Below are 26,225 nucleotides of genomic sequence, written 5' to 3' on the forward strand. Positions count from 1 at the left end.
CGGACTAGATGATCTAATCAGGTCCCTTCCGACCCTAGAAACTATGAAACTATGAAACAGCTGGTCTCAGGAGGGGCCAAGGCAGAAGGAATATGGAAAGGGAAGTACGCTCGCAGCTTTAGATCAGTTCCTTCAGCTCTAGGTTGAGGCTCTTCAACTTTTGAGTGAAATTTGCTCTTCCACTGTTCTGAACCTGCTTAGCTCCATGCCCCTGAAGCTGTTCGTGGGAGAAACACCAAACATCTGCAACAATAACAGTATCGCTTTACAGTGTGAGGTACTAGATAGGGGGCATAATCCTCCTCATTAAAAAATACAAGTGAAAGTCCCCTTCTGGAGCCCTTCAGGATATTATACCTTCAATCTGTCCTGTGCAACCCTGCAAATAGCCAGCTGGAACATCCACCTAGAAAGATCCATGCTATCTCAAGGTTAATTAACTGCTAAAGGGCCAGCCTTCCTAAATGATCCACTGCAGTGACCTAGGCATGTATATCTGTAACCCCAGTAGCTCCGGCTGGACCCGATGATCTTCAAGGTCCCTTCCAGCCCCTAATAATCTAATCAATCTATGAAACAATCTAGATCTTGTGCTTATTTATTCAGCCTTCAGTCAATATTTATATGAAGAAGTCTATCCATTCTAACTACAACGAGACTCTGGCTTGTCTGCTTCAAACAGACAGACAAAAAGCCTGGAAGCCCAGGATGCTCAGGATTAAAAGGTCTGGAGGGATTACTCAGTCCCAGCTCCTCCCTTCCTCTTACCTGCCAGACTAACAATCATTTCCCATCTGCCCTCTGTGCCCAGATGTCACATACAACGCAAGAGTTCATCCCTTCTGATGTCAAAGTTTAAGCGGGGTGAAAAAGAGGACAAAGTTCATCCTGCTCTTTCCAATACCCCTGAATTTCCCTGCCCTCAAAAATGTTGAGAGAGGGAATCCATGTGAATAATGACTTTGCCCCTTATGCAGCAGACGACCTGGGGAAGTGCTAGGGGAGATGGAGGAGCAGTGCTACAGGAGATAGGGGAGCAGTATCAGAAGCCAAGAAAGAGAGGTAAGAAAAGTAGAGAAGGATGTTATGGCTCTTTTTGACTTTGCTGCTTTAACTTACCTTTATGGAGAAAGTTAAGAACTGTTTTTTGAGAGATCCCAAACCATCAAATTTCCCTGCCTAAACAGGAAGCATGTCTAGTCCATTGTGTCAGTAAAATCCCCTGGTACATCATCATCTCATCCTAGCATACAGATCTAAGTAGCTAAGACCTGTTTCTGTAAGGGAAATCCAGATCTTGAGCATTCATCGCGCCTATACATAACCAGGGTCAAATCAGTTACCAGTAGCCAGATATCTATGCGGCACCCCTTAGGTTCTCTAGGGCAGTGGTCTCCAAAGTGGGGTGCATGCACCCCAGAGGGTGCTCAAGACGATCTATTGGGGTGCGGGAAGAAATTATTAGAACTTCTATTTCTATTTCTATAAATATTCATACATTGGAGGTACACGCTCAAAAATTTTTTACTGATGGGGTGCGTGATCAAAAAAGTTTGGAGACCACTGCTCTAGGGCCACAGATGGGCTAAATTCAGATGGTAAAGTCTGCAGATAAAAAATTGGCTGGAAGCAGAAGGATATGGTAATTAACTTAGACGCAGGGGCAGGCAATTATTTTGAGTGGAGGGCCGCTTACTGAGTTTCGGCAAGCCATTGAGGGCTGCACAACAAACAGCCGGGGCAGATAAATATTAATTTTCTAAATTTTAGGGACCCCGTGGGATGGATACAATAGCCTGGCAGGCAGCATTTTGCCCACCCCTGAATTAGAGCGTCGACCTCCTTCTTGCACCAAGATGTTCTGGGATCTGGCTCATGGGTGACTGGTGCTGCCTTAGTCAGGGGGGCAAGTGCCCCCCCCCCCCGCAACCAGTCCTGCTGCTGTGGGAGGGGGGTTCCTCCCACAGCCGATCCTGGCAATGGGGGTGGGGCACCCTGCAGGTGACCCAGATCCGAAATGGCTGCAGCGATTGCAGTGATCAGCCGGTGCTTGCAGGGGGGGCACCGGAGGTCCCACCTGCCCCTCCTGCCTATCCCCTAAGTGGTGATCATTGCCAGTCAGGGGGTGCACCGGTGCTCTCAGTGCTACACATCGCCACTGATCCGGCCCTTTGGTCCAAACAGCCCTTGTTCTCAATAGTGCCAGTACAATTTCTGGCCAGATACCGACTCCGGGGTTTTTAAGTCGGCGAAATTTCAGAGGCTGCATATTTCAGATGCACCAGGATTGGCTCAACATGATTCCCCTCCAGCTGGGAATCCAACCCAGGGGGGCCAAAAGCTCCCAAGGTTTAGGATCTGATGCGTCTCTGAGATCCTGCTTTTTAAGGACACTGTGCTCCTTCTCTGCCTAGCTGTGGGGAGGGCTGGGGTCCAACGCGGGCTAGATCCCAGCTCCCTGCTGCACGGGTGGGGGGGCTGGGGAATTAGGAGCAGAGGGGCTTAGTAGGATCGGAGCTGGGCTAAAAAGTGTCAGCATCCTCCTTGCCCCAGCGTGTTTCCGAGGGGATGAAGGAGTGCCAGCACCCTCCTTGCCCCCCACACGCAAGCTGTTTCCGAGGGGATGAAGAGACGACGGCGGCACGGGGCTGAGCGTGTCATGAAGCCACGGGGGATCCCAGGGGCGGGAGGCAGAGGAGCGGGCGGGCGAGGGGAGAAGGAGGCGCGAGGGGGAGGCGGGCCGGCGCTAGGACCGCGCGGAGCGCTCGGGTCCGGAGGTGGTATAAGGTTTGCAATCTCTCCCCACTCGCCGGCAGTCGCGGGAGCGGAGCGCTTCGAAGTGCGGCGGCCGCGGTCCTGCCCCGGAGTGAGGGAGCGGGCGGGGGAGCCGCGCCCCGCCCCGCCCCGCCCCGCCATGCGCAGGGTCCGGCTGGACGCTAACGGCGGGACGCGCCGAGGCGGCTCCGCCGGGCGCTGCCGCCGCCGCCGCTACCTGTAGGGACGTGGCCGCCAGCTGTCGCCGGGCACCTGGTCGCAGGCAGCCGCCTCCGCGCCCGCCGGAAAAGTTTAGCGCCGGGCAGTGGCGGGGCCCCGGGGATTCGCCCGCCCCGCCGGGCAACTCTAGGCGCCGCCACCAACTTTGCCGGGCGGCCGAAGCGCCCGCGAGGGACGGCGGCTCCTCGGCGGGTGGACGAGCCGGGGATGCGGCTCGCGGGTCCCGGGCAGCAGAGTGAGTACAGCCCTGCCCTGCCCCGCCCCGCGCCGGGCACTGCGGGCCCCCGGGCGGGTGGCGGGGGCAGGCGCGGGGCTTTGCCGGACTTGGCTGTCGGAGCGGCCTGGGCCGGGCGGAGCTGGAGCCTGGGGAGAGCAGCGAGCGCCCTGGCTTCTGCAAATCGCGCCGGTGGACCCCTCTCGCCACTTAAGAGATGCAAGCAGGGCTGGAGCGGGGGGAGGATGGAAGCGAGATCCGCATCCAAGCTGCGCCCTCTGCCGGGCAGCCGGCCGCCTCGCCGGGCAGCTCTCGCCCAGCCCCGAGCCCGGGCCTCTGGGCTGTGCCAGGGGAGGACAATGACTTAGCGGGCATTTCAAAGCAGGCGCTGGTGAACGCGCCGGCGGCTCTATCCCCGCTGTTCCCGCGGCCGGAGCGGCCATCAGCCCGGAGCCCGCGGAGCTGCTCCCCTCTCCCCGCCCGTGAATGCACGTCCGACCTGCTGCCTCTGCCCTGCAAACTCCAATTCATTGTTCTCCAAACCGGCCGCCCTCCCACCCCCATTTCAACCCGGCTTCGCAGATCAACCTTCAGTTTGATCGTCAGATCCCCAGCCCCCCCACTTGCGGAAAGCCAGTTTAAAAAAATGTAACCCAGGGCATCCAATTGAAACAGCCAAGGAAGGGGGGGAAAACGCGAATTGGGATTTGATTTTATTTATCTTTTTTACACACCTGGAAATGATGGGCTCTTTCAGCTGGGTTTTATGATTATTAATTTTTAAAATTCTGAGCTAAAAGTGCAACGATGCAGCCATCAAATGGGCTAAGGAGGGAACAAAAGGAGATTCTTCAAGTGAATTCAGAAGGCTTTTGCCAAAAGGGGGTCATTGACTTCAAACAGCTTCCAGGCTATGAATAAAGATTTTTTTTTTTCCCCAGGAAAAATGATCAAGAAGGCAGCCCAAAAAAAGGGGGAATTGAGGGTGTGTGGAATAACCCCAGTCCCCAAGGAGCAGGCCATTCTCTTAGGGAACAGGGGAAATGATTCCCTCCTTCCAATAAGAAATAACAAGCTGTTTGTTTAATCGTTTAGAAAAATGAAAAATTGTTAATCAAAAAAGACAATGATGTACTGTATTGAATAGCTGAGTCCAATAGAACAGTTACTTTAGTAGTCTGTTCTGAAGTTTGTATGTGTGAATTTTTTTTTTTTTGGCCTTTAATGAATACATTACATTTCAGAATCATGCATTTTGTGCACTAAAGAGATTCCCCCTCTCTGTTGCAAAGATGTGGAAAGAGGCAGTGAATGAAATAAATGGCACAGATGCTTTTAAAGAGGGAGCAAATTACCGTCTTGCCTCAAGGATAATACAATCCAGGGATTAGAAACAGTGGCCTGGGTAGCCAATCAGGAGGAAGAAAATCTGACTGAGACTTTCTGTTTTGGAATTTATTTGGAGACAGATTTTTTTTTTTTAATTCCCTAAAACTTTACAGGGGTTTTTTTCCCAGGCGTTTTTCAATACCTGGTAATAGCTAGCTGTCTCTTGATCCTTCTTGTCAGCCTGTGCTGCTGTGACTTTGATAAGGAGTAGCACCAAGTTTCTGGTAATAGGTACAGAATTTCTCCAAAGCACAAATTAGATTTTCTTTAGGGTCATTTTGGTTTTCTTTTCTTTTTTTTTATGGTAGTTCTTTAATATAATTTTAGCCAGATGTAGAAAGTTGTATTCAGTTCATTTCACAATTTGAAGACTTCTGTTTCTACCCAGCAGAATATCTGTGAGTACTTTTTTGCAAGAGCAAGTGTTACTTTTTCTGTTGGGAATTTATTATTTTTGTGAACTTTTTTTTTAATTGTTAGCATGAGTACTGAGCATTACAGTTGTAAATCAATTTAATTATTGCTAGAAAGATAATTTAACCAATGAGAGATGGTTAACATTTAGGAAGAATTTAGAATAAGAATTCATAGGACTTTGAAATTAAGCCTTTAAAAGAAAAGGCACATTTCATGCCCAATGTGGATGATAAAACAAAAGTAATAAGTTCATGTTTTATATTACACATAATATTACAGGTCAGAAAGGGAGACAACAACCTCAAATGCTCTTTCAAAAACCCTGTTTTTGTTCTTATTCTGTCTTGGTTTTTCTCTCAGTAGATCTTGGGATTCTACTTTTCTCTCCCTCTTTGCAGAAAACTGTATCTTTCTTCTTTCTAGTAAACAGTTAACTAAGTTAAATGAAAATAGAATTTGAATTTTATCTAGCATAACTTCTGATTCTGAAAATTCTTTAGAATTTTTTTCAGTAACTATTGCTTTTTATCCAGGTATGGTGCAAAATATATGTTGTTCAACATATGATCATAATTAGTTTGTATGGATGAATAATTCCGCATTAATGAAAACTGGTGAATTGATTTTAATATGTGAGATTTAATATATACTAGTTGTGCAAGCTGCTTAAGAAACAGCGAAGTGGAAAATGTGTATTTTTTTATTATATTATGTAATATATATGAGTAATATACAAGTTGCAATATAAAAATATTATAACTCTCATTTTTAAACCAGTACTTTAGTTTAGAAATGATCACCAGAGCAGTCAAAAACTATGTCTACATCTGTTTTGTAGGAAATATTCATCTAGTTTGTCTGAATATAGATGCAGATTTAGAATAGAATTAACTTGATAAGAAATATGGTATATATTCCAACTTAACAAATAAACCTCAGTTGGCTGTGTTACTTTATGCATCTAAATGTTATTGCTTCACGTAATGGTCACTGGAATATATTACTAGATACCTTTGATTTTCACCTTACTGATTCATTTGCTGCGACAATGTATATTTTATCAAAATTATGGGCTGTGAGAGAGGATCACTAGTTGCTATTTTGTTATGCTTAACTGAGTATGTTATTAAAGACCCCCCCTGTCCCCAAATGCTATAATGCAAGTACAGTGAATTCTTCAACAGAATGAATGCAAAGCTTCTAGAGTGACAGTTTTTATACTGAAAATATTATCATACCAGGCAGGGGAGGAGGGAAGGGTTCACAATGACCAAGCCAGTTTCAAGGAGCTGTGTTTACTACCACAACTAATAAGAATTGACAGTTTCTTTTACCGTAATTAATTCTGCTGGAATATACTTTTTGGCTGGAGTTGTGGGGGAGGGGTATTTTTGCAGCGTGCGTAATTAAAATGCTGTATGCCATATCCACCAGAAAAAGCTAGTTGGGTGCAAGGCTGCTTTTAGTGTGAGTTCAGCCTCAGTGGGCTAACCCCTTTTTATGGCGAATGATAGAGAGATGTATAATGTATTTATCACATGCTGTATGCCCACCACTTTATGTACATGGAAAAGCTTTGGAAGGAAGCAGAAACTACAAAAGTGGTCTTCAGCACTGCTGCTTCACAGCTGCCTGGGGATTGCCTGCTGTTTTTCCAATTGCAGGGAATATGGCACATGGTGAAAATTCAAGGCCCTAAACATTCTTCAATTAAGACAGATTTTGCAACAAAAGGATAGCTCCAGCACACCATGTACTGGAGTGTTATTGAATGCAGCTAGCATAATCAATTTTTCCAGCAGTTTGTAGTCACCTTTCCTTCCATCAGTGAAGATGTCAGTCTCTGTGTCAGACCCTATGGATTGCTTCAGTTTAATACAACAGAATTCATGGTCAGAGATAGCGAACAGAAAACTGCAAGGTGCAGAGGATTCAGGCACAAGAGACGTATTCCAATTATGTCTGGTGCATGTTACTGTGTTGAGTCAAATGTAAATGTATGCAGGAAGCAAACCAAGCTTTATATTGATAACCATACACCTGCAGCTTAGCCCTACCATTTGTAATCTTGTAAAGTTCAGAAGTGAAATTTCTAAAATAATTTTTGGAGAATAGCTTTATAATTAATTCGTACAGAGTTAATTATGGTAAAATAAACTATCAATTCTTATATATCATCTCTTTAAGAATAGGCCACTAAGAACTAGCATGCCCATCGTGAGTGACACTTCAAGAATAAACATAATAAAGACAAATTGCACGGCTTTATTATAAAAGCTTCGATGACCCCTAGCATATAATCTTTAATGTGCTTTGGTCAATATCTTCCTCTGTATCAATGGGAGCTCATTAAAAGAAGATACTGCAGACTAACTGAGCCATGCCATATTAGTTCTTGCCAAAGCCTGACATTTTTAATACATTAATAATATGTCTGTAATGTAATGGAAAACTATTAATCACAACTGGTTATATGCCAGAAATTTCAAGCTATAATTGGCTGCTTCTTGTCAGGAATGTCTGTCGCATAGTTCTACATCTGCCTAATACTCAAATATCTTGCACTCCTCTGCACTTTTTCCTTGTCAGCGCACTAAATTCGATCAATGTTATAGTCTATAATTCTGTGTAATGACCGTCATTATGACTCTGACTTGCTTTAATGAGAATTCGTTATATGGGAACTGGAGTAGCACAGTATGTTAAGATAGTGGGTCACTTCACATTTATTTTCAATATCTGTATTTTCCATTGTGGTTAGTACATCTATTTACATCCCTGTCTAGTCCCACTTATTTGCAGATTAAAGTCTCAGTAGTTACAGCAGATTAGGGATGAAAAGAAAGATAGCAAAGAAAGCATTAATGTAAAACAGCCTACCTGTGACTAAATGTAGAGAATCACAAAGATGGTTAAACATAGTACCATGTTATTTCAGTACAGAAATATGATGTTCACTTACTGGTTATTCCAACAGTGCTCAAACACAAAGCAGTTTATTTCACCCCCTCCCTATAATATTGAATATGTGTTGATTTGTCACAATAATGCAATTAAATTTGTATGTTTTACTGTAGAAATGAAAGTAAAGGCTTTTCTTGAAGGTCAGCTTTTTTTTTTACTTCTGCGTGTTTAGTTTTCTTTTTAAGCAGTGGGGCATTTTCCCCCTCCAAAACAATAAAAATAAATAAAATAAAATAAAAAATTTTAAAAAATGAGAGGAAACTATAGAAATGCTTCAAAAATGCTTTCCTGAATATTTTAATCAATGAATTTCAAAATAGCAATATTTAAAAATTGCCAATGTAAACTGGAAGGTTTTTAGAAAGCCACGATGGTTGATGATCTGTTATTTGATTTGTTTGTTTTTTTAAATATATTTTAAAATCTCTGAGATTTCTTATTTTGTTTCAGATTTAGATATGAAGGTTATATCTGTTTGGACACATTGTTTACTATTACTACGTGGAAATTTGGAAATTCTGTGTTCCTTTTAATAGATTGTGTCACAAATTGCAGCTGTGTGATAACATTTTATGAAAGGAATATTATGGAAAATAGCACCAGTGTCCATACAGTAATTATTGTAAATTTATTTTGCTATGGAAACACAGTGCAACCATCTGTTGGCAATTCCTCGTGTCTTTGGTTTACTTCAGTTTATGATGGTGCATTCTTTAAATGTAATGATCTTGTTTGTGAATTGCTGTGGGGAGATCTTGCTTTTTTTGAAAAAAACAAAACCAAAAAACCCATGGATTATGAAATGAGATGTACATTTTAGAGCTTATCAAAATCACATGACTTTTTAATATCTTTGTCATAGGAAAATTAAAGATACTACCTATATCAAAGACTTTGAACATATCAAATGAGCCACACAATGTTATGATTTACACTTATTTTTAAGCAACAAATTTAAGGGATTGTTTAGGTTAGTTCATTGCAGCCTTCCTTCCACAAAGGATCTAATCCTAGTTCCATTCAAGTTAGTGATCAGATTCCAAAGAATTTATATTTGCAGGAAGATTGACTGCAGAATTAGAAAAAAACAAGCAAACTAATTTAGACAAAATCTATACCTGAATTTGTAAACTTGTTTTTTAAGGATTATGATGGCCTCTACATGTTTACTGAAGTCACTTTGCTTCTGCAAGTTGCCTGTATGTGACTTGTATTTTTTACTACTACATTTTTCAATGTATACTTTTAACTAATTTAAGATGCACTTCACATTTTACAGCAATATAAAGAACTTGTTTTGGAGAGTATATATTTTACAGATATTTAGCACTAAGCAGATATGTAAAAGCAGTTAAGAAAATGGGGAGGCCTGTTAAAAGGAGAAACTCTTTTTATCATAGCTCCAGATAAACCAAGTGTTGTTTTATCCTTAAAAACAATTAAATAATAGGAGCAAAACCCTTGCAATACTAATGTGAAAATCCAAAGAGACAGAAGTATGTTCATTGTATCCCTGTTATTAGGCTAACAAAACAAAAAGCATTTTGAGCTCTCTGAGGTCCTCTTGCCAGGAGACGAAAAGCACACAGGTAGCTGTCATCTCTGTCATTCTAATAAAAGATTCACCCTACTGTTCCCCTAAGTAGAACCCCCTATCCACCTGCTTATAAAATATGAGAAATGATTAAGCTTTGTTTGCTCTTAGGTTTGGCTAAGATAGAAATACCGTTTTTGAAGCAAAAACCTGTAACTCACCTGGAACATTATAAATCTGTCTTTGTTAGAAAAAAGTTGAATCCTTCATGTCAAAATACTTTTCACCGTGAATGATTTTGGTAGTTTGTTCATTTTAGCACAGAACCCATGGTAAAGGTTATCCATATTACACCAGTTTGCTTTATATTGCATCAAACTTCCAAAATGTCAACATATCATATATTTTGTAATGCATTGATTCTTGGACAATAACTCGTACTCTTATTGTTTCTAAAAGGGTGTTGGTGCCAGAAGAAAAGAATGATTGATGAGAAACAGACACCAGGCTGTAGACACTCATCCTTTTGCTTCAAATACTGATTTATCAGTGTGTCTGGGCATCCCTTGTGAGCTGTGAACGCGGAGGATCACTCAGGGTTATCGACAGTACAGCTGAAGACCTGCAACTTTGCTAAAATATTATCTGCTTTTGGACATCTTTCACAAGAAGCCCTGATAGATATGTTTTAAGACAAAGGACAAGCTGCACATTTCTGTGAAAGGCTATCATTTGAGTATGTTAGGCTTCCACCAAAGTCTTCAACCTAGTAAAACAAGCACCGTATCCTAATACTTCACATTTGATTTGGAACCTGTTTTATAACATACAGGCATACATACATACATACATACATACATATGTATAATTCATAGACTGTACTAAAATCAACACTGGTTATAATTACCAAGGCAATTTAAAAGGATTCAGAGATGTATTTGTCAAGATTCCTGTCACTTCATGCCCTTTGGGTTACTGTATCTTCAGTGATGCAACATTATCCTTCAGTGTGGGGACATTATGATGTATGTAAGACTCAGATATATACAGAAGAAGGGAAAGTTTGGGATTACATGGCCTGTCAACCCGAAGCCAGAGATATGATCAAATATGTGAAAGTGACCCTGGATCCCCCTGATATAACATGTGGAGATCCTCCTGAAACTTTCTGTGCAATGGTAAGGTAAACTTTTCAATACTCCATATCTAGATAGTTCATGGGTAATTTCAGTGATAGATGCAAAGCAGAAAACTTCAACTTCGGATATTTCTGTACCTAAAATCCAGATTGTATTATTGTGAACCTGTAAGTGTAACAGAATTCTGAGGTGTATTGCAAAGTAATACATGTTCTTCACTAAAATATATTAGACTGGGCACTAAGTGGTTAATCCAATTAGAACCTAGTGTCTCATTTGAAATCAGTGGCAAATCTTATAGTGACTTACTTAAGAAATTGGTGTCAGTCTCCTGAAATACCAGCTTTTCATGTGTGTTTCTGTGATGGTCTGGATTTGTGTAAGTTTGGTGAATTGTTTCTAGTATATTGCCATTTATGAAACAAACATAATGGCATATCATTAAAAGCCTATACACAAAATAAGAGATTTGAATATATGAACTGTAGGAGATGTAAGGGAGGGTACATTGACAGGATTGTTCAGGAAATCATGCGCAATGCTAGGCATAGCCGCTTAATGCCTTGCTGTTGTAAGCAACAAATATTCATAGCAACTTTTAAAAGAAATGCCATTGAATAGGTAAGATTTTTACAGAAGCGAGAGCTCAGAACTTTGAAAAGTTGACCCAAGGTAACTTAAATTGGGCTCTCTAAATCTGAGGCTTTGGAAATTAGAGGCCATTTTTGAAAATGTTGGGCATGGTAAATATTTGAATCAGTTGTGAAAAGTTAGGCAGAATTTGTGTCAAGGCAGTGTGTGTTACGTGAGGAAAAGTTATGTATTTGTTTGCTGGCTCAGGGCATGATACAATTAATATTAGAGGAAATTTTTAACTTGTAGAGAACTTTCTCCTTCCAGAATACAGAGAATTCAAATTGGGTTTGAAGTATGCGTTGTCTGTGTATGTGTATCTATAACTTCAAATATGATAGATTTTATTATCTGATTATATCAATAGGGCAATAGAATTCATATAATTTTAGCTGATGGTTTTGGAACAATAGTGCATTTCTGATAAGTTAGTTTATTGTAAATTAGTGTACTCTACAAAATACATTTGTTTGCAGATATGTAAATCACTAGTACTCTGACACCCTGGGGAAATTAACTTTTTAATGTATTGTGGCATCGCTTTCAACCTTTAATGCTCTATAAGGAGCTTGGGTCCAACCACAGATATCATTTGGGTTGTCATGTGGGAACACAAATACTTCCCACATGTGTTGTGGTAAGAGTCATGTGGTAAATTGTGTGGCTGCATGAATAAATTATATTCATTGTGCCCTTTAACTGCACTATTTGCACTTACCCCGCTAATCCATCTCTATTGACACCGCTCCTGATGCTCTAAATCAACGAGCAGATTCAGACTGCCACTTTTTTTAAATAAATGCAACTGTGGGTCTCTCTTACTTCCTGTCCAGGTAGATACAGTACATATATAGGGAAATTGTTTCTGGTAATTTTTTGAGATTATTAAAGTCAATTTAATTGTTTCTGTTCTGAGTCTACACAGTTAGACTCAAGGTATTAAAAATGTCTGGCTTCCAGTACCAAAAATAGTGTTATGCATGTTTTGTACAAGTCTATCGTTTTTGTAAGCCTTTTTCTATAAAATGTTTGGCATATACAGGATTCCTTATGCTCCAGTTTCTTATCAAGATTTTTATCAGCATGCATTTGGAATGACTGGTGTAACTCACTGATGGTCTGAGACTTGGGGAACCATCACAAGCTCAGAGAGAGAGAGTGCATGATGAAGTGGTACACATAACGTACTAGAATGGGATTGTGATGGCTATAGTATTCATGAATGATATTCTGTCTGAGTATAGATGTATATTGTAGACCAATATGAGTGTTCACTTATGAATGTTAATGGCATGGTTCACTTGAAATCCCAGAATAATTATAGATGCAAAGAAATATTACAAGGCCCAGACACACTGTACCTATATAGCTGTAAAATATGCTCTAGATATGTTGCAATGAATTGCAAATTATTTTTTATTTCAGTCCACTGTTTTCAATTTTCATATGTTTAAGAAACGATCACTTTTTGTATTGAGGAATGTCCATATTTGGACTTTAGTCTTGCAGGTACTTATGCACATACTTAACTTTTAGGCACATGTATAAATGGAGCACATACATGTATATGAATTTAAAAAATGCATTTTTGTCAGATTGTTCCTTGATCTTTTCCCATAACAGAATCTCTTAACTTCATGTTAAGTATTATAGAAATGTGAGGTAAAATAGTCTAATCATTTCTGCATGAGAGAGAATGAAAAAGCTGGGGCAGGGGCAGGATATTCTATTTTTTTTTTAGGTACATTCTTGTATTTTTTTAAACAGCTCTGACTTTTTAAATGACTGAGACTCAAAAGTCATCATTAGCAGTGCAGGGCAACACACAGATTTATTCCAGCAGTGTTTGCTTTTAGTTGTTGTAGAGTATTATGTGTAGTTGACATGTATGTACTAACATTGTGTGCTATTATTTCACTTAGCTTTGTGGTTAAGATCCTTCCCTGAAGTACCTGGGACAGCCCAGCATATCTTTCAAACCTTCCAGGAAAAAAACAAGTCCGTCAATAAGATCCTTTCTATTCCTCACGGCAAAGGTTAGAAGTAGGTCATGATGTATGTGTATATTTCTGTCTCATTCCCAAATCAGCCCTGGTCATTCTCCCTGGAGAATATACTCATTCAAGTAAGGACTAGGACCATTATTTGAATGTGTGCCAGCTATTTTTATACCCAAGTTAGACTGGGAGGTACAGTTGGATTAAGCGACTCAGTCAGGGTCCCATAGGGAAGTTATAGAGAAGCCATCTGCGGTAGTAGATCTTTGCCACATTCAGTTTGTCACAGTAACTTTCAGACATCTCTTGTGAAATTCTGTGCCTATTTATCCTGCCTGCAACATAAGAACAGTTATCATAAGAATTTACAAGAATGTGCAGGCAGCTTGGGTTATAATTTTACACACTACTTGTTTCTTGGATTATTGATCCATTATCTGTAAATGCTTCTTTAGATGCACAACGATGAACTTTGAGTCAGTACAGCTGCCGCATAAGCATTAGGCTGTATAATGTGTCAGTGTCATTACAAAATGCAGTGTTGCCAAAATGATTGGGACTAGCTCACAACCTTGGCATCAGTTCTCAGGACGTGGAAACCCTTTATCCTCAAAGGCTAAGAGGTAGGTTTTAAAAAATAAGTGACCTATCCTGGCCAAATGGCAGCGGGAAGCAGCTTGTACTATAATTGCTTATGCTGCACATATTCTTAAAATAACTCTTCTGTTTCTAATGATATTTAAAGTTGACAACTATGGAGATTCCAAATACCTGGAGTCTGGTGATGATGTTGCTGATTATATCAGCTTTCATTACAAGTCTCAGCTTTTGTTTCTAGTTCGTATCGTTGCATAGAAAAGTTTGAAAACATGAATCTCCAACAACTTGGAAAACAAGGTCTCAATATATTGTTTTAAATATGTGATCATGTGTACATCACTCAAGAGGAGGCAGAAAGCAGGAATGTAAAGATTGGAATTTCTTACGTGAAAAAGAAGACAAATAAGAGGTGGCCATGGAAAGAATATACACATTCTCAAGGATATTAATTGTTATGAATCAGGGAGTTTCTATTTTCCCTGTTTTCATAACATAGAACTAAGGGGACATTCAACTAAACGGAGATAAGAAATTCAAAACTACTAAATATGTTTTTCACACAACATATTGCTATAGAAAGTTTTTGGGGCCCTAAAGTAATTGGATATTTTTGTGGATAACGGGAATAACCAGTATTATAATTGATGATAGAAAAAATGTAGAAAAGATATCTTTTTTTTTTAACTATTAGAGACTAGGATAAGACCGATTTGTGGGTGGCAGTTCATCTCGCATCTATCTGCTGTTACTTTTATGCACCACCCTTTGAAGGATTTGACTATTGCCACTGACAGACAGGATGCTGAACTTCATGGACATCAGATCTGATTCTCTGTGGCAGTCCTTTTTTTTCCCCTTGTGATTCATGTTTTGTGCATGTTTTGGACTCGATGACACTGAGTCTGGCACCTTCATTATGCTCAGTTGACTTGGAAGAAAAAAGAGTTTTCACTTGCATCTAACCACTTTAGTTCCTTAATTTTTAAAAATGTAATCTTACAGAGCTTCTGCAGTATCACTGTAAACAGCTGAATACTTTTGTGTGTGTGTGTGTGTGTGTGTGTGTGGCCTGTGATATTTCAGGGTGTATTGTTTGTTTTGTTGTTTTTTGGTGTTTTTTTTAATTTACATGAATGCACAGCAGTTGGTAAAATCTCCAAGCTCCCAATTTTTATAAGAAGCTTTTGCAAAATTTGATAAATACATGAAAAATAACAAACGAACAGTTTCTCATTACCACCACCAAATACAGAAGTTGTTTTTTATTTTTTTATTTTTTGGGGGCGGGAAGGTAAGCCCACATGTACCAAGTGTTAGCTTGGATCCAACCTTAGGCAACAGCTTTACTTACCTCTTCTGTGCTATGAGCCAGAACACCACTTGGCCAAGGTTTAGCACAGCTTACTTCTCCCTTGGAGCAATGGGGAAAGTAGGGACTAAGACTGGCTTTCAAGCTGTCAACATGGGCAGTGCAGCTATATGCTGCCCCTGGTGCAGTGCCAATTGATTTGCTAAAATCTAACTTGTAAAGTTTGTTTGTTTTTTAATTCAATTGGGAATCCTAACTCATAACAAAACCATTCACAGGGTGCATCTACACAAAACACTTTATTTTGCATTGGATCAGTCCCAGTCTCCATGTGGCTGGCAGCTGGGACAGCTTCCACCCCTGCCCCACTTAGCTCAGGGCCAGCCTAATCTCCCCCCAGCTGAGAAGGCATGGGAGCTTCGCCCCAAGCTCTCACTACCAGTCTGGAGCTCCTCCTGGCTTCTGGGGGCGGTGGAGACTGCGGAACAAAAGACGGCCTATGTCTGTCAAACTCAGTTTGCTCCCAGTGGGGACACATGTGTAGATGATGTGCACCAAAGAGTACTTTAATGAGCTTGAATTTTCCTCACAGAAGATTCAGCTGCATTAATTGCACGTGTAGATGTGCCCACAAACCCTTAATCAGAAGACTCCTAGTGGTTGTTGCTGTATCTTGCATATGCTATGTATTTGTGTATAAAGTGAAATGACAACATAAAACATTATTTTCTTTTGATGTTTCGACAAACTTGGTGGTTGCGGTCCAGTCCAACACCCCAGTGGCTTAAAAATAGTAAAATTAACTTCAGTTATTTATTTTTTTCAGCTTGTAGCTAATTTTTTGGATTGGTTAAACAAAAGCTTTGAAAAGAGGCCTACAGAAGGAAGAGTCATGCGCGTTTGAACAATTTATGGGGCAGAAGTGCTGATGACAGTAGAAATTTGAGCCCTTGAGTACTTCTCTATATTTCAGAGCCAATCAAAACTAAATTAAGAAAGAAAGATTATTAAAAAGTCTTCTGTGCATGTAACTCTGGCATAATATTATGAGGTGGGCATTAAATGTTTTCCTATGAGACTTTCAGCATCATTATTATGGGATTCCTTTAATTACAAGTAGGCTCGTATTACCAAAAATAGGGAAAATAAAGTCCTCGGTGGTATAGATAGTAATGTCATTATTATGTTTACTGAAATAATTAAAAGAGAGAATATAATTTTTTAGGTAACTTATAAATCAAAACATGAAGTGATTTTTTTTTATTTATTTATTTTTTCCCCCTTTTTTCCCCCCAGCTTGTGGAAATGTTCTTGGATATACCCAGTTACCCAAATAAGGCCCCTACCCTTTGAAGCAAAGTTGTAGCAACTGTACTAAGAACAATTCCACCCCACTGAATTTCTACCTGGAATGAATATTGCTATGAAAGTTTTTTCCTCCCATTTCTCCCCAACTGTAAATATTAACATACAAGTTCTATGCTCCGTGACATCTGTGCAATTTGGTTAAACTTCATGAAGTTGGATGGCTATATCTGGCTGAAACTGAAGTTGTAAGTCAATCGTGGTGACATATGTATACATTTTAGGAGACTGTATGTTCTTTAAAGTTATCATTCTATTTATCTACTGTACTTGAATTAATCCATCCTATCCTCATGTCATTTTAAGGCTTAGAATTAATCAGTGGTAATGATACCATTTAATAGTATTTGTAAAGATACCTTAATATTAAGATAATAGAGATTTTTTTGCCATGGAATTTACCCAATACATTTATTGGGAATCACAAAGTACATGAGTAGAAACTACACCATGTACTAGATCGTGTTGTTCCTGTGCAGGTACAGGAAGCAGCTGCCATCTCTCTCTCCCACCTGGCATGAGCTTTCATAGATAATAATAGTCTGCTTTGTGTTTATAATAATAGTTTGCTGTGGAGGAACTACTGTAGGTGCAACCCTGCCTGACTTCAAATTAACATGGTGCACCACTTCTCTCTTTCACTGGTCAGAATAATACAGCAGTGACTTTCACCCAGCGTACTGGTCACATTCAGGTGATGCTTTGCCCTGCTCAGCTGCCTCAGTGGGAGCGCAGTTTTTGCTCCATAAAAGGAGAACGATGAATGTACTTCTTGTCAGTAAAACTAAAAGATGGCATAGTGGTACCTCCTTCCTTTGCAGCCTAATGTGAGCTGAAAATTTAATTAAATGCACACGTTTACGGAGAAACTAGTTGTGGCTTTCATTTATTAACCCATTTTGAGATTTATTGTAACCTTTTTGCAGGACAGTCATTTGAAATTGATTCCCATATTTTATGTTTGGAAGGGAAAACCAAATGTTTGTTAAGCATATGTTTAAACTAAGCAGGAATGTGCCCACAAAATTCTTCTTGTTTGTTTTTTTCAGGGCAACTTTCAGTAGAAATGAATAAAGCTATTGCTGCTGTATTTGTACTCCTCTACAATGCTTGCAGTATAAAATTGTGGAAACGTATAGACTAGGTGTTTTGGTAAGGTACTGAATGCATTTAGTGTATTTTAATGCTTATTTATTTACTTTTCCTTACATTTTTCTTTCATATTTCAAATTAATTTCACTATCAGAAGTAAATAATTAAGAATTCCCATTCAGTGACAGCAAATAGTTACTGCAATAATTACAGATCTTAATAAAACAAAGAATTTTACATAATGTCATATGTATAAATTAGGAAATGATAGCAACAACAAAAAAAGTTGCAGTGAGTCATGTGGCATGTTTATGAGAGATGTTGCTAAAGACACATATAGCTTTTTCTCTATGAACTGTTGATGACTTAAAGCAAGAGCAGCATAATTCTGTGTTCTTTAATTTCTTACTCAAATTGTCTTAAGATGCGGCGGGTGTACTAGGGAAGCTCCATGCCTGGGGCAACCACAATTTACGGAGCAGTTTATTAGCTACCACAGTGCCAGTGATGGCAGTGCAATCTACCGCTGCTGCAGCAGTGGCTCTTTTTGTGCCAGCCCATAAAGGCAGTGCCCAGGGCTCTCCTCAGTTATGCTACTGCTTTCTGTAACAGTCTCTGCCTGATTGCAAAAAGCACCAGGCAGGTTTTTAACAGTTCCTATTATGGTTAGCAAACATAAGGCTGGTAAAAATGACTGAACTTTTTGAAAAGAAATTAAAAAAAAAAATTAAATCGCATTTGTCAAGTATTTTTAATGTTTAAATTGGAACCTTTTGTTGTAAAAGCAAACAAAAACCCTGCTAAACAAATGACACCCCCCCCCAAAAAAAACCCCCTATTTAAAATGAAATCAGAATTTAATGCAAGATATGTTAATGTATCAACACTTAAAACATTTAAATTAGAAAAACAAATATGCTGTATCTGTAAGCCTCTATGGGTTGGGTTCACTAATAAAGTTTAAAAAAAAAAACAACTTTGGGTTATAGGCTGCATTCTTTTCCATATAAGAAAAAGAGTCAAAGGGAAATGAGAGAGTCAGTTCCAAAAACATTTGATTTTGCCTGACTCCAGGTGACACCATAATTAGTTCATGATGATGAGTGGTTGAATCCAACAATGTGACTTCATGCTTGTGTTTTAATGCAGACATCGGACACAAATTTTGAGCAAAATGTTTATGTGGTAAATAAGCAATATATAATTCCCTGTTTTCTAATAAGAAATGAATAAGAATTTGAAATATTAAGCTATAAAATAATGCATATGGTTATAATATGTTCTTTGAAAAAGATGCACTAAATCTAGTGTATAGTATTACTTTAATTATAAATCGGTATGTTTTAATAGTTGTATCAACCAATGAAAATCTACTTTTCTTTTAGAAAATAGTGATGTACAGATGGAAAAAGTTGATTAAAATTAATTATTTAAACTGAAGCTTTCTGCTGGGCGACTTTAAATAATGATTGAAATCACTATCATGGAAATCAATTCACTGTGAAACCCAGTTAGTGTCTGCACATAAAGTAGTTAAAACTCATTTATTAAGTGTGGCATCTAACAGCATTTCAGTCCTGCCAGCTGGCAAAGCGCTATCTTCCTGTTTGGCTCTGTGGACAGGACCCACCTACACATGCTGGCCTGTTTCCTTCCTCCCAGCTCTCGGCGCAGGACGACATCAAGAGTACATGGCCCTACATGCTGCTGGTACAGCTCTGTGTGCATTCTCAGCTTCTGTGGCATTCTGGAAGAGCTGTCCAGATTGTCCCAGAATGCACTTGCACAAAACACAGTAGATATGGATGTGCAAACATAAAAGCAATTTTAAAATGGATAAAATCTATTCACAGTGAAATGATCATTATTTTAAAAGGCTTTTTACATAGGTACAGTGACATTACTAGGAAAATTCTAATGACTTAGTTGTGTCAAGACAGCTTTCAGGAATGTCCACTGAAATCCTAATGCAGCTTCTGCAATAAAAAGAAATCACATATATAAATATAAATGAAATCTTACTGTAGTAATAGTTTATTTGCAGCTTTTGCTAAATCATATAGTAAAATTGACAATAAAAGTATAATAATAAAATATATCATTTACGGTAATTGGTAGAACATTTAATTGTATTGCATGCTTTTACCAGTTTAAACAAAATTAAAACAACATAGTGTAGGATGATACAAAAATAGATCAAATGAAGCAATATACAGCAGTAAAAAAAATAAAAATAAAAACCTTATTTTGGCCCTTATTTGTGTAATTAATGCAAATACACCTAAGGAGTTTAGGATAGGCTATATAAGTTACTAAAAAAAAGCCAAACTGTCTTTTTCTCACTAGGCCAGTATTCAAAATTTTCCACTAATGTCAAGATCCATTTTCTTTCCATTTCTTCACAGAATTAACAAGACCACAAATAGATAATTTAAATCACTATCTCATTCTTCCTGTGAGAACATATCCTGTCTACAGGGTCTGCTACCACCTGTCTATGACTACTGCAGATCTCATTATAGTGAATCACAGTCTAGTAATAGCCTCTCTTTGTTTGTAGTTTTGTACTTCACTAGGTAGGTTTCTAGGCCAAAAGAATGCTTTATTAAGTTCGAGAAAATCTGCTGCCTACATATCTGTCTGCATGCTGGCATCTTTAATTCTTAAATGTATATCTTATTTTAAAAATAGGGAATAGTTGTTTTAGTAACTGTCAGCACATTTCCCAGGCCAGACTGATGTACTGTAAGACGCTGCAATACTGGTAAGGTGGTTGAGCCAATGGCATGTGGATTCCAAGTTTTAGAAAGCGTGTCATTTCAAGTGTACAATCGCATTAGTATAACATGGTAGAGTTCTAACAAGACCTGATTCTCTGCAGAGGTTATAATTTGCCATCAGTCTGTGATGGTATCGTGTTATGGTAATTTGCCATTAGTTGAGTCCACTTACTGAGTACAAGTGTGCTAGAACCCAAAAATCTTAAATTGTTCCTAGTATAGTGCTTTTTGATATCGTTCTGTTGTCAGGACATCCTAAAACTCTTTGTTCTGTGGAAGTCCATTTTCATCCCCTGATGAAGGTACCCTGGGGAAAGAGCTGTTCAAGAAGGAACTTACTACTTTTTTTTCTATGTAGGAAACTTCCATAGGATTTTGCTTCCTCATATTGCAGGCCCCTTCCTGATGCATATGTTCCTATTATGAGCTTCTGGAGCATTAGATCTGGGTTGATGTCACATTTTGATGATATACCATCACTTGCTTACAGTGCCTTTCTGCTGACCCTACGTGTAAGAATAAATGAACACCGATTTGACATCAGTTTCACAAAGATGCACAGGCCTATTGTGGAACACTTCAGTCTCCCTGGACCTTCCATCACTAACCGCAGAGTAGCTGTTCTTAGACAGCAAAACCTTGAAAATCAACTTGAACAGAAAATTGCAGAATGAGAAATCATCCACGGACTAATCTAAACAGGGACTATAGATTCTTGTCCCATTCCCTGGATTATCTTTTGTCCATACAAATTAATCCCAGAGCTGCCCCCTATCCCTTTCTCTCCTTCCTCACCTCTTCCTGACTTTGTATACTTTGTATGTCCTTTCACAGCATCTGATGAAGTAGCTTTGGATGTAGCTTTAATTGAGGTGATAGGTGTGTAGTAGGGTTTGCAGAGTTGAGGAATCTGGTGGGCTACAACGTGAATGGTCCTGTTGTGGTGCCTAGCGGGAAAGATAAAGTGCAAAGTTAGTTCCCAGAACAGTATATTTAAAAAGCTCATCAACGGCAAATTGGGGGGGGCAATGCAACAACATCATGAACTACCATGCTTGCATTTTGTTATTCAGCAGCTGAATAGGCATTCCCAGTTTGGGAAAGATGGGCATATGCAAAGAAGCTAGGTACTGTGCTGACCAAATGGTTCAGGTGTATAACTGGATGCCTTAAACCAGTGAATGTTAATAGTTTCCACTTACTTGATGAAATAGCCTCATCAGGAGAGCACTAGCAAGCCAAAAGAATGCACTTGGCAGATCAGAGATAGAGGCATCCACTACACGACCACATTGTGGGTCCCAGTAGACTAAAATCATGGAAAAGTTTTCTCTTCACAACACATCCACCAGATGGGACACTGACAGTCACACATATAATAATGTGGCAATTGTGACTAGAGGTGACCTAGGAGGGTGTTTGAATTATCAAAGCTGCCAGACATTTCCCATCAAGTGCAAAACTTAATTGGCCAACATGGACATTCTATAAAAGCAGGACATTGACTGCTCTGGTTCCCCTGTTTTACAGGTGGCGGGTTAGGGTGTTATGGCTATGTTGCATCAGGATTGGCAGTAGTCTCATGTAAAGTTTAGATTATAGATTGTATAGGATGGATTGCATAGGGATGTTCCTGTCTCAGGCAGAGGATTGGACTAGATGATCTCTGGAGGTCTCTATGAGCCCTGCTTTTCTATGATCATCACAGAATCATACAGCCTCCAAATTAGTCTTCCTGACCTAAGTTAACATGTAACTATAGGATTCTCTAATAATGCAAACACCGTATGTGAGTATGGAGGAAAGTTTCCAGCTACAGGAGGGAACCGGTCTGTCTTCATATGAGGAAGACATGTACTAATTCGGACCTTGGTATAGCTACAGATCAATCAATAATAAGTGCCTGTTTGAGACTCCTCATATTTGAACATGGTGACAGGATACAAGAAGGTGATCTGATGATTTAGTTGGTGCAAATGTCTCTGACATTTGGTACTGCTGTGCAATTTGTCTTATGCTATGTATCCTTATGTTGTGGCTGATAAGCCTGAATTTGCACATTTCAGGTTTGCTTTGGAAGACCAAATAAAGATAATACTTTTTGTTCATATTGCTACCCATATGATCAAAGCAGCTACATTTTCCCTTCACAATCTGGAATTTGTGTGTCTCAGAGCTTCATGCTCACTTCCTCTAGGGCTTATATGCTGTAAGAGCTACGAGCCATTTAAAAATAAATGCAGCTTCAATGACAGATCCATATATTAAAATTTGCTTTCATAAGCTTCTTCTTTTAAGCAATACTGGTGGAACTCATCTGGGGGTTGTAAGTTCTTCAAGTCCTGTAAAATGTCAAGAAAATCATTACAGTTACTATGTGCTACCTGCAGATTTTCATCTGGATTCACTTTTGAGAAGACATAAAATTATTTAAAAAATATTATGAGTAACTCACTTTTTTTACTTTTGAGTTTATTTCTGAAGCAGTTATTCCGTGGACAGACTAAGACACCCTTAGCAAACACTTATGCCCAGAGTATTCTGGTAGATTATTCATGTGAGAAAGTTATGCACATGCACAAGTGTGTGTAGGATCAGAACCATCTAGTTAGTTACTCTGCTTCATGCCCACTGAGCAAAGAGGATGAAATTTATATGCACTGGCACTCCCTGCTGGCAGGATGCATGAAGTTCTCCTTTCTCTATACAAAGAGAATGTTTCACACTCTAACCTTACTTAGGGGAATCAAGTGCTAAATCTTCAGAGGCTGTTTTTTTTCTGGGAGTTGCTACACCATAGTTTGTTTTACCAAAATTACATTTGCATTGTGAGAGAGTTTATTTCCAGATATCTAGTAAGTATCTAAAAACAGGCAGCAGATACTGGGTCTATTAAACTAGATATTTCTTCCACCAGTCCAGGGACCATAATATTCTACTCTGAAAAGCTGAGGATAGTCCTGGATACTATTATGTTAATTGATTTTGATAAGACCGAGGATCTTTGTGGCTAAAAATATTAGTATCTCCACATGGTACAATGCAATATCATGCAGAGATATCTGAGCTAGCTCTCAACTTGTACTGGGAACAGCTGTATTGAGAAACCAACTATATTAGCCCAGTAAGAGCATGGCACTAATATGGGTATGTTGCTTTCAGTACCCAAACCAGCCCAGGTATGGCACTTCCCTCTGCCATGTGAAGTGCAACACTATTTTCTAGTTGATTGACCTGAAGATGCAATATCCACAGATACTTATTTATGCAATTTTGATTTTTAAAAATACATTTGTTCCTTGAAAAACTTTATATTTTCACAACAGTGACACCATCCTCATATAGAATTATCAAGTTACTTATAGGCAATATTTTAAGCATGCATGAATGTTAACAACATTTTTGTCTTGGGAAATTAATGGTTTTATGCTTTCTGTTTTACTTTGCTCCTTTCACTCATCATCTTCCTTTTCTCTAAAGTACATGGGGGTTGAAGTAGGTTACAGACTGAACCATGCATGGTGTTATATCTGTGGGCACATCTACACAAGGCATTTACTGTGGAGGTTCCAAATTAGTTCTACAGTAAAGTCTTAGTGTTTACAAGTGCAGACCTATTAGGCTGCAGGAAACTAATTAACTGTGCCATAGGTTAGTACTTGTAAACAGAAGTACTATCCTAAGGTAGCGTTCTTTAGTGCATAACAGTGCACATGTAGATGTTGATGCACCCTTGTGCCCCAGCCAGCCCCTCTACAGCACTTTGAGTCAGACTGAGCCAGCCCTGGGCTGGCAGGCTGACCCCCTGAGCTCCTTGCCAGTCAGGGCTTCCCTGACCTGGCTCAGCGTGGTGCAGTCCCAGGCACGTGTGTCAACACAGCACTCAGGCGCAATAAATTCCAGCACAATATGCACTGGAGTTTGTGTTGCATTAATTTGACCTGTAGACACTCCCTGTAAGTAGTTTTATAAATGCATAATTTTCAGGGAGTTCAGTGGGGCTACCTATGTGTGTAGGGACTTGACAAATCACACGTTTGGTGTTTCTTTAAATTTGCTGCAAAAACGTTTTTCTTTCCTATCTAATGTTTGCATCTGTTTATCTGCAATTCATGAAGAATAAAAGAGAGGCAAAGTGAATATTAATTACGTTTATTACAAGGGAAAGTTTTTATTCTAGCTGAGGCATTTTATGTCAGACTTCATCTTGGAGAGAAAGTTTATAGCTAAGTATCTGTAAAGCCTTTAAAAGAAGATGCCATCATGATGAGAAGAGCATTTTCTTGCATGTAAATACTGTGCCTTTCCAACATTCTGGTGCGTTTTATATTTTTATCTGTAAAACTGTCAAGAGCCATTATTTTGACTCATCAATTTGATTTTTATCATCTACACCTGCTTCTTAGGCTCTCTCTTCTAGTGAAAACCAGAAACATAGCTGCTTATGGGTGACATTTATAAATGACTGGAAGAAGAAAAACTCCAGAAAAACTTAAGTAACAACCAACTAACAAAGAAGTGTTTCATTTTCTTTTTTTTTTTTTAAAAAAACCTCATGTACATAGCAATGAGAAGTGCAGAACCTCATTCTGGAACTGGTAATACAGTTCTTACTATATATTCTCTTTTTTCTCACTATTTTTATCTCAACCTTTCATACTCTGGCAGGTCCACTAGCATCTTTGACCATGTGCATTTGGAAAGCAGAAATAATACTGTAGGGGTAGCCTGTAGAAATGTCCTGCAGACACTCTAGCAAGCCATCTCATTTGCAGGAGTTTTTTCAGATACCTGGGTGCTAGTAAATAACATTTAAGCAGGGTATAGGAACATCTTTAGCTGTGTCCTATATAAAGTTTTGAGAAGCTTATTGTTTACTAGAGACACTTCTCCCCCCGACCCTGCCATTAAGGTGAAAAAGAAGTAAGATTGACTCTTGAAAATAGAAGGTTCTACATACAGACTTTTTGTTTCCCTGTGGGTGCATTTACACATGCACAGTAATGCAATGCAATAAAGTCCAGTGCATATCACACTGGAGTTTATTGATCCCACGTGGCAGTACGTTGGGCTGCGTTGGAGTAGCTTTGGCTGGCAGGGGACCTGGGGGAACAGCCTGCGAGCCTGGGGCTGCTTTTACCAAGCTCAAAGTGTTGTGGAGGGTTGGCTGGGGCATAAGGGTGCTCCAGTGTAGAGCTAGTTGGCAGGCAGCCCCTGCACTAAAGCACCCTCATGCCCCAGCAAGCCCCATCATCAGCATCTACACAGGCAATGCTGCAGAGTAAAAAACTCTGACATAGGATAATACTTGTATTTACAAGTACTGCCCTGCTGCAGTGTTTATTAGTTTCCTGTGGCCCAATAGGGTCACGCGTGTGGATGCTGATACGTTTACTGTGAAGCTAATTAGTCAACTCCACAGTAAATATCTCATATAGACACTCCCTGTGCATATGTGTCTCTCTTCATTCTTTAAGTTGTGCTTCTCTAGTTTTGCATTTTACAGGAAACGAGAAAGAATATTTTAGCAAATGTCATGCTTTGGCTGCTATCACTATTTCTTGACACTGCAAGATCAACAAATACCTAAGTACTTGTCATTTGAGGCCAGTACCAGAGGGCCTGTTATCAAGCCTAAGTTTTCAAGAATATGATTTAAAAGCACTGCTATAAAGTGAACTGTAAGGATGAAGCGCTGGATTTGATTTAAAGAAAAAGGACCACTTTCACAACTATAGAAGATACTTACAGCTGAAGTGTACCTTATTTTTAAAATCAGTGGTTGACATTTTCCAAGC

General features: G+C 39.5%; 1 protein-coding gene across 7 annotated transcripts in view; it reads left to right on the forward strand.

Moving 5' to 3' along the window:
* Positions 1 to 2,954: 2,954 nt before the first annotated feature.
* The window catches only part of NTNG1 (netrin G1), a 287,091-nt gene continuing 263,820 nt past the window's right edge, over positions 2,955 to 26,225 (forward strand). For 3 of the 7 annotated variants that reach the window (XM_019530651.1, XM_019530649.1, XM_019530650.1), the window contains exons 1-2: positions 2,956 to 3,229; positions 9,972 to 10,690. In XM_019530651.1, coding sequence (XP_019386196.1) covers positions 10,445 to 10,690 — 246 coding nt within the window. In that variant the 5' untranslated portion in view covers positions 2,956 to 3,229; positions 9,972 to 10,444. Of the gene's footprint in view, positions 3,230 to 9,971; positions 10,691 to 26,225 lie in introns of all 7 variants that reach the window. The other 4 variants (XM_019530652.1, XM_019530653.1, XM_019530655.1 and 1 more) reach the window with 3 other exon arrangements.

The sequence above is a fragment of the Crocodylus porosus genome, unplaced genomic scaffold (assembly GCF_001723895.1).
Source record: "Crocodylus porosus isolate Cpor-Errol unplaced genomic scaffold, CroPor_comp1, whole genome shotgun sequence".
In the NCBI taxonomy this organism is placed as follows: domain Eukaryota; kingdom Metazoa; phylum Chordata; order Crocodylia; family Crocodylidae; genus Crocodylus; species Crocodylus porosus.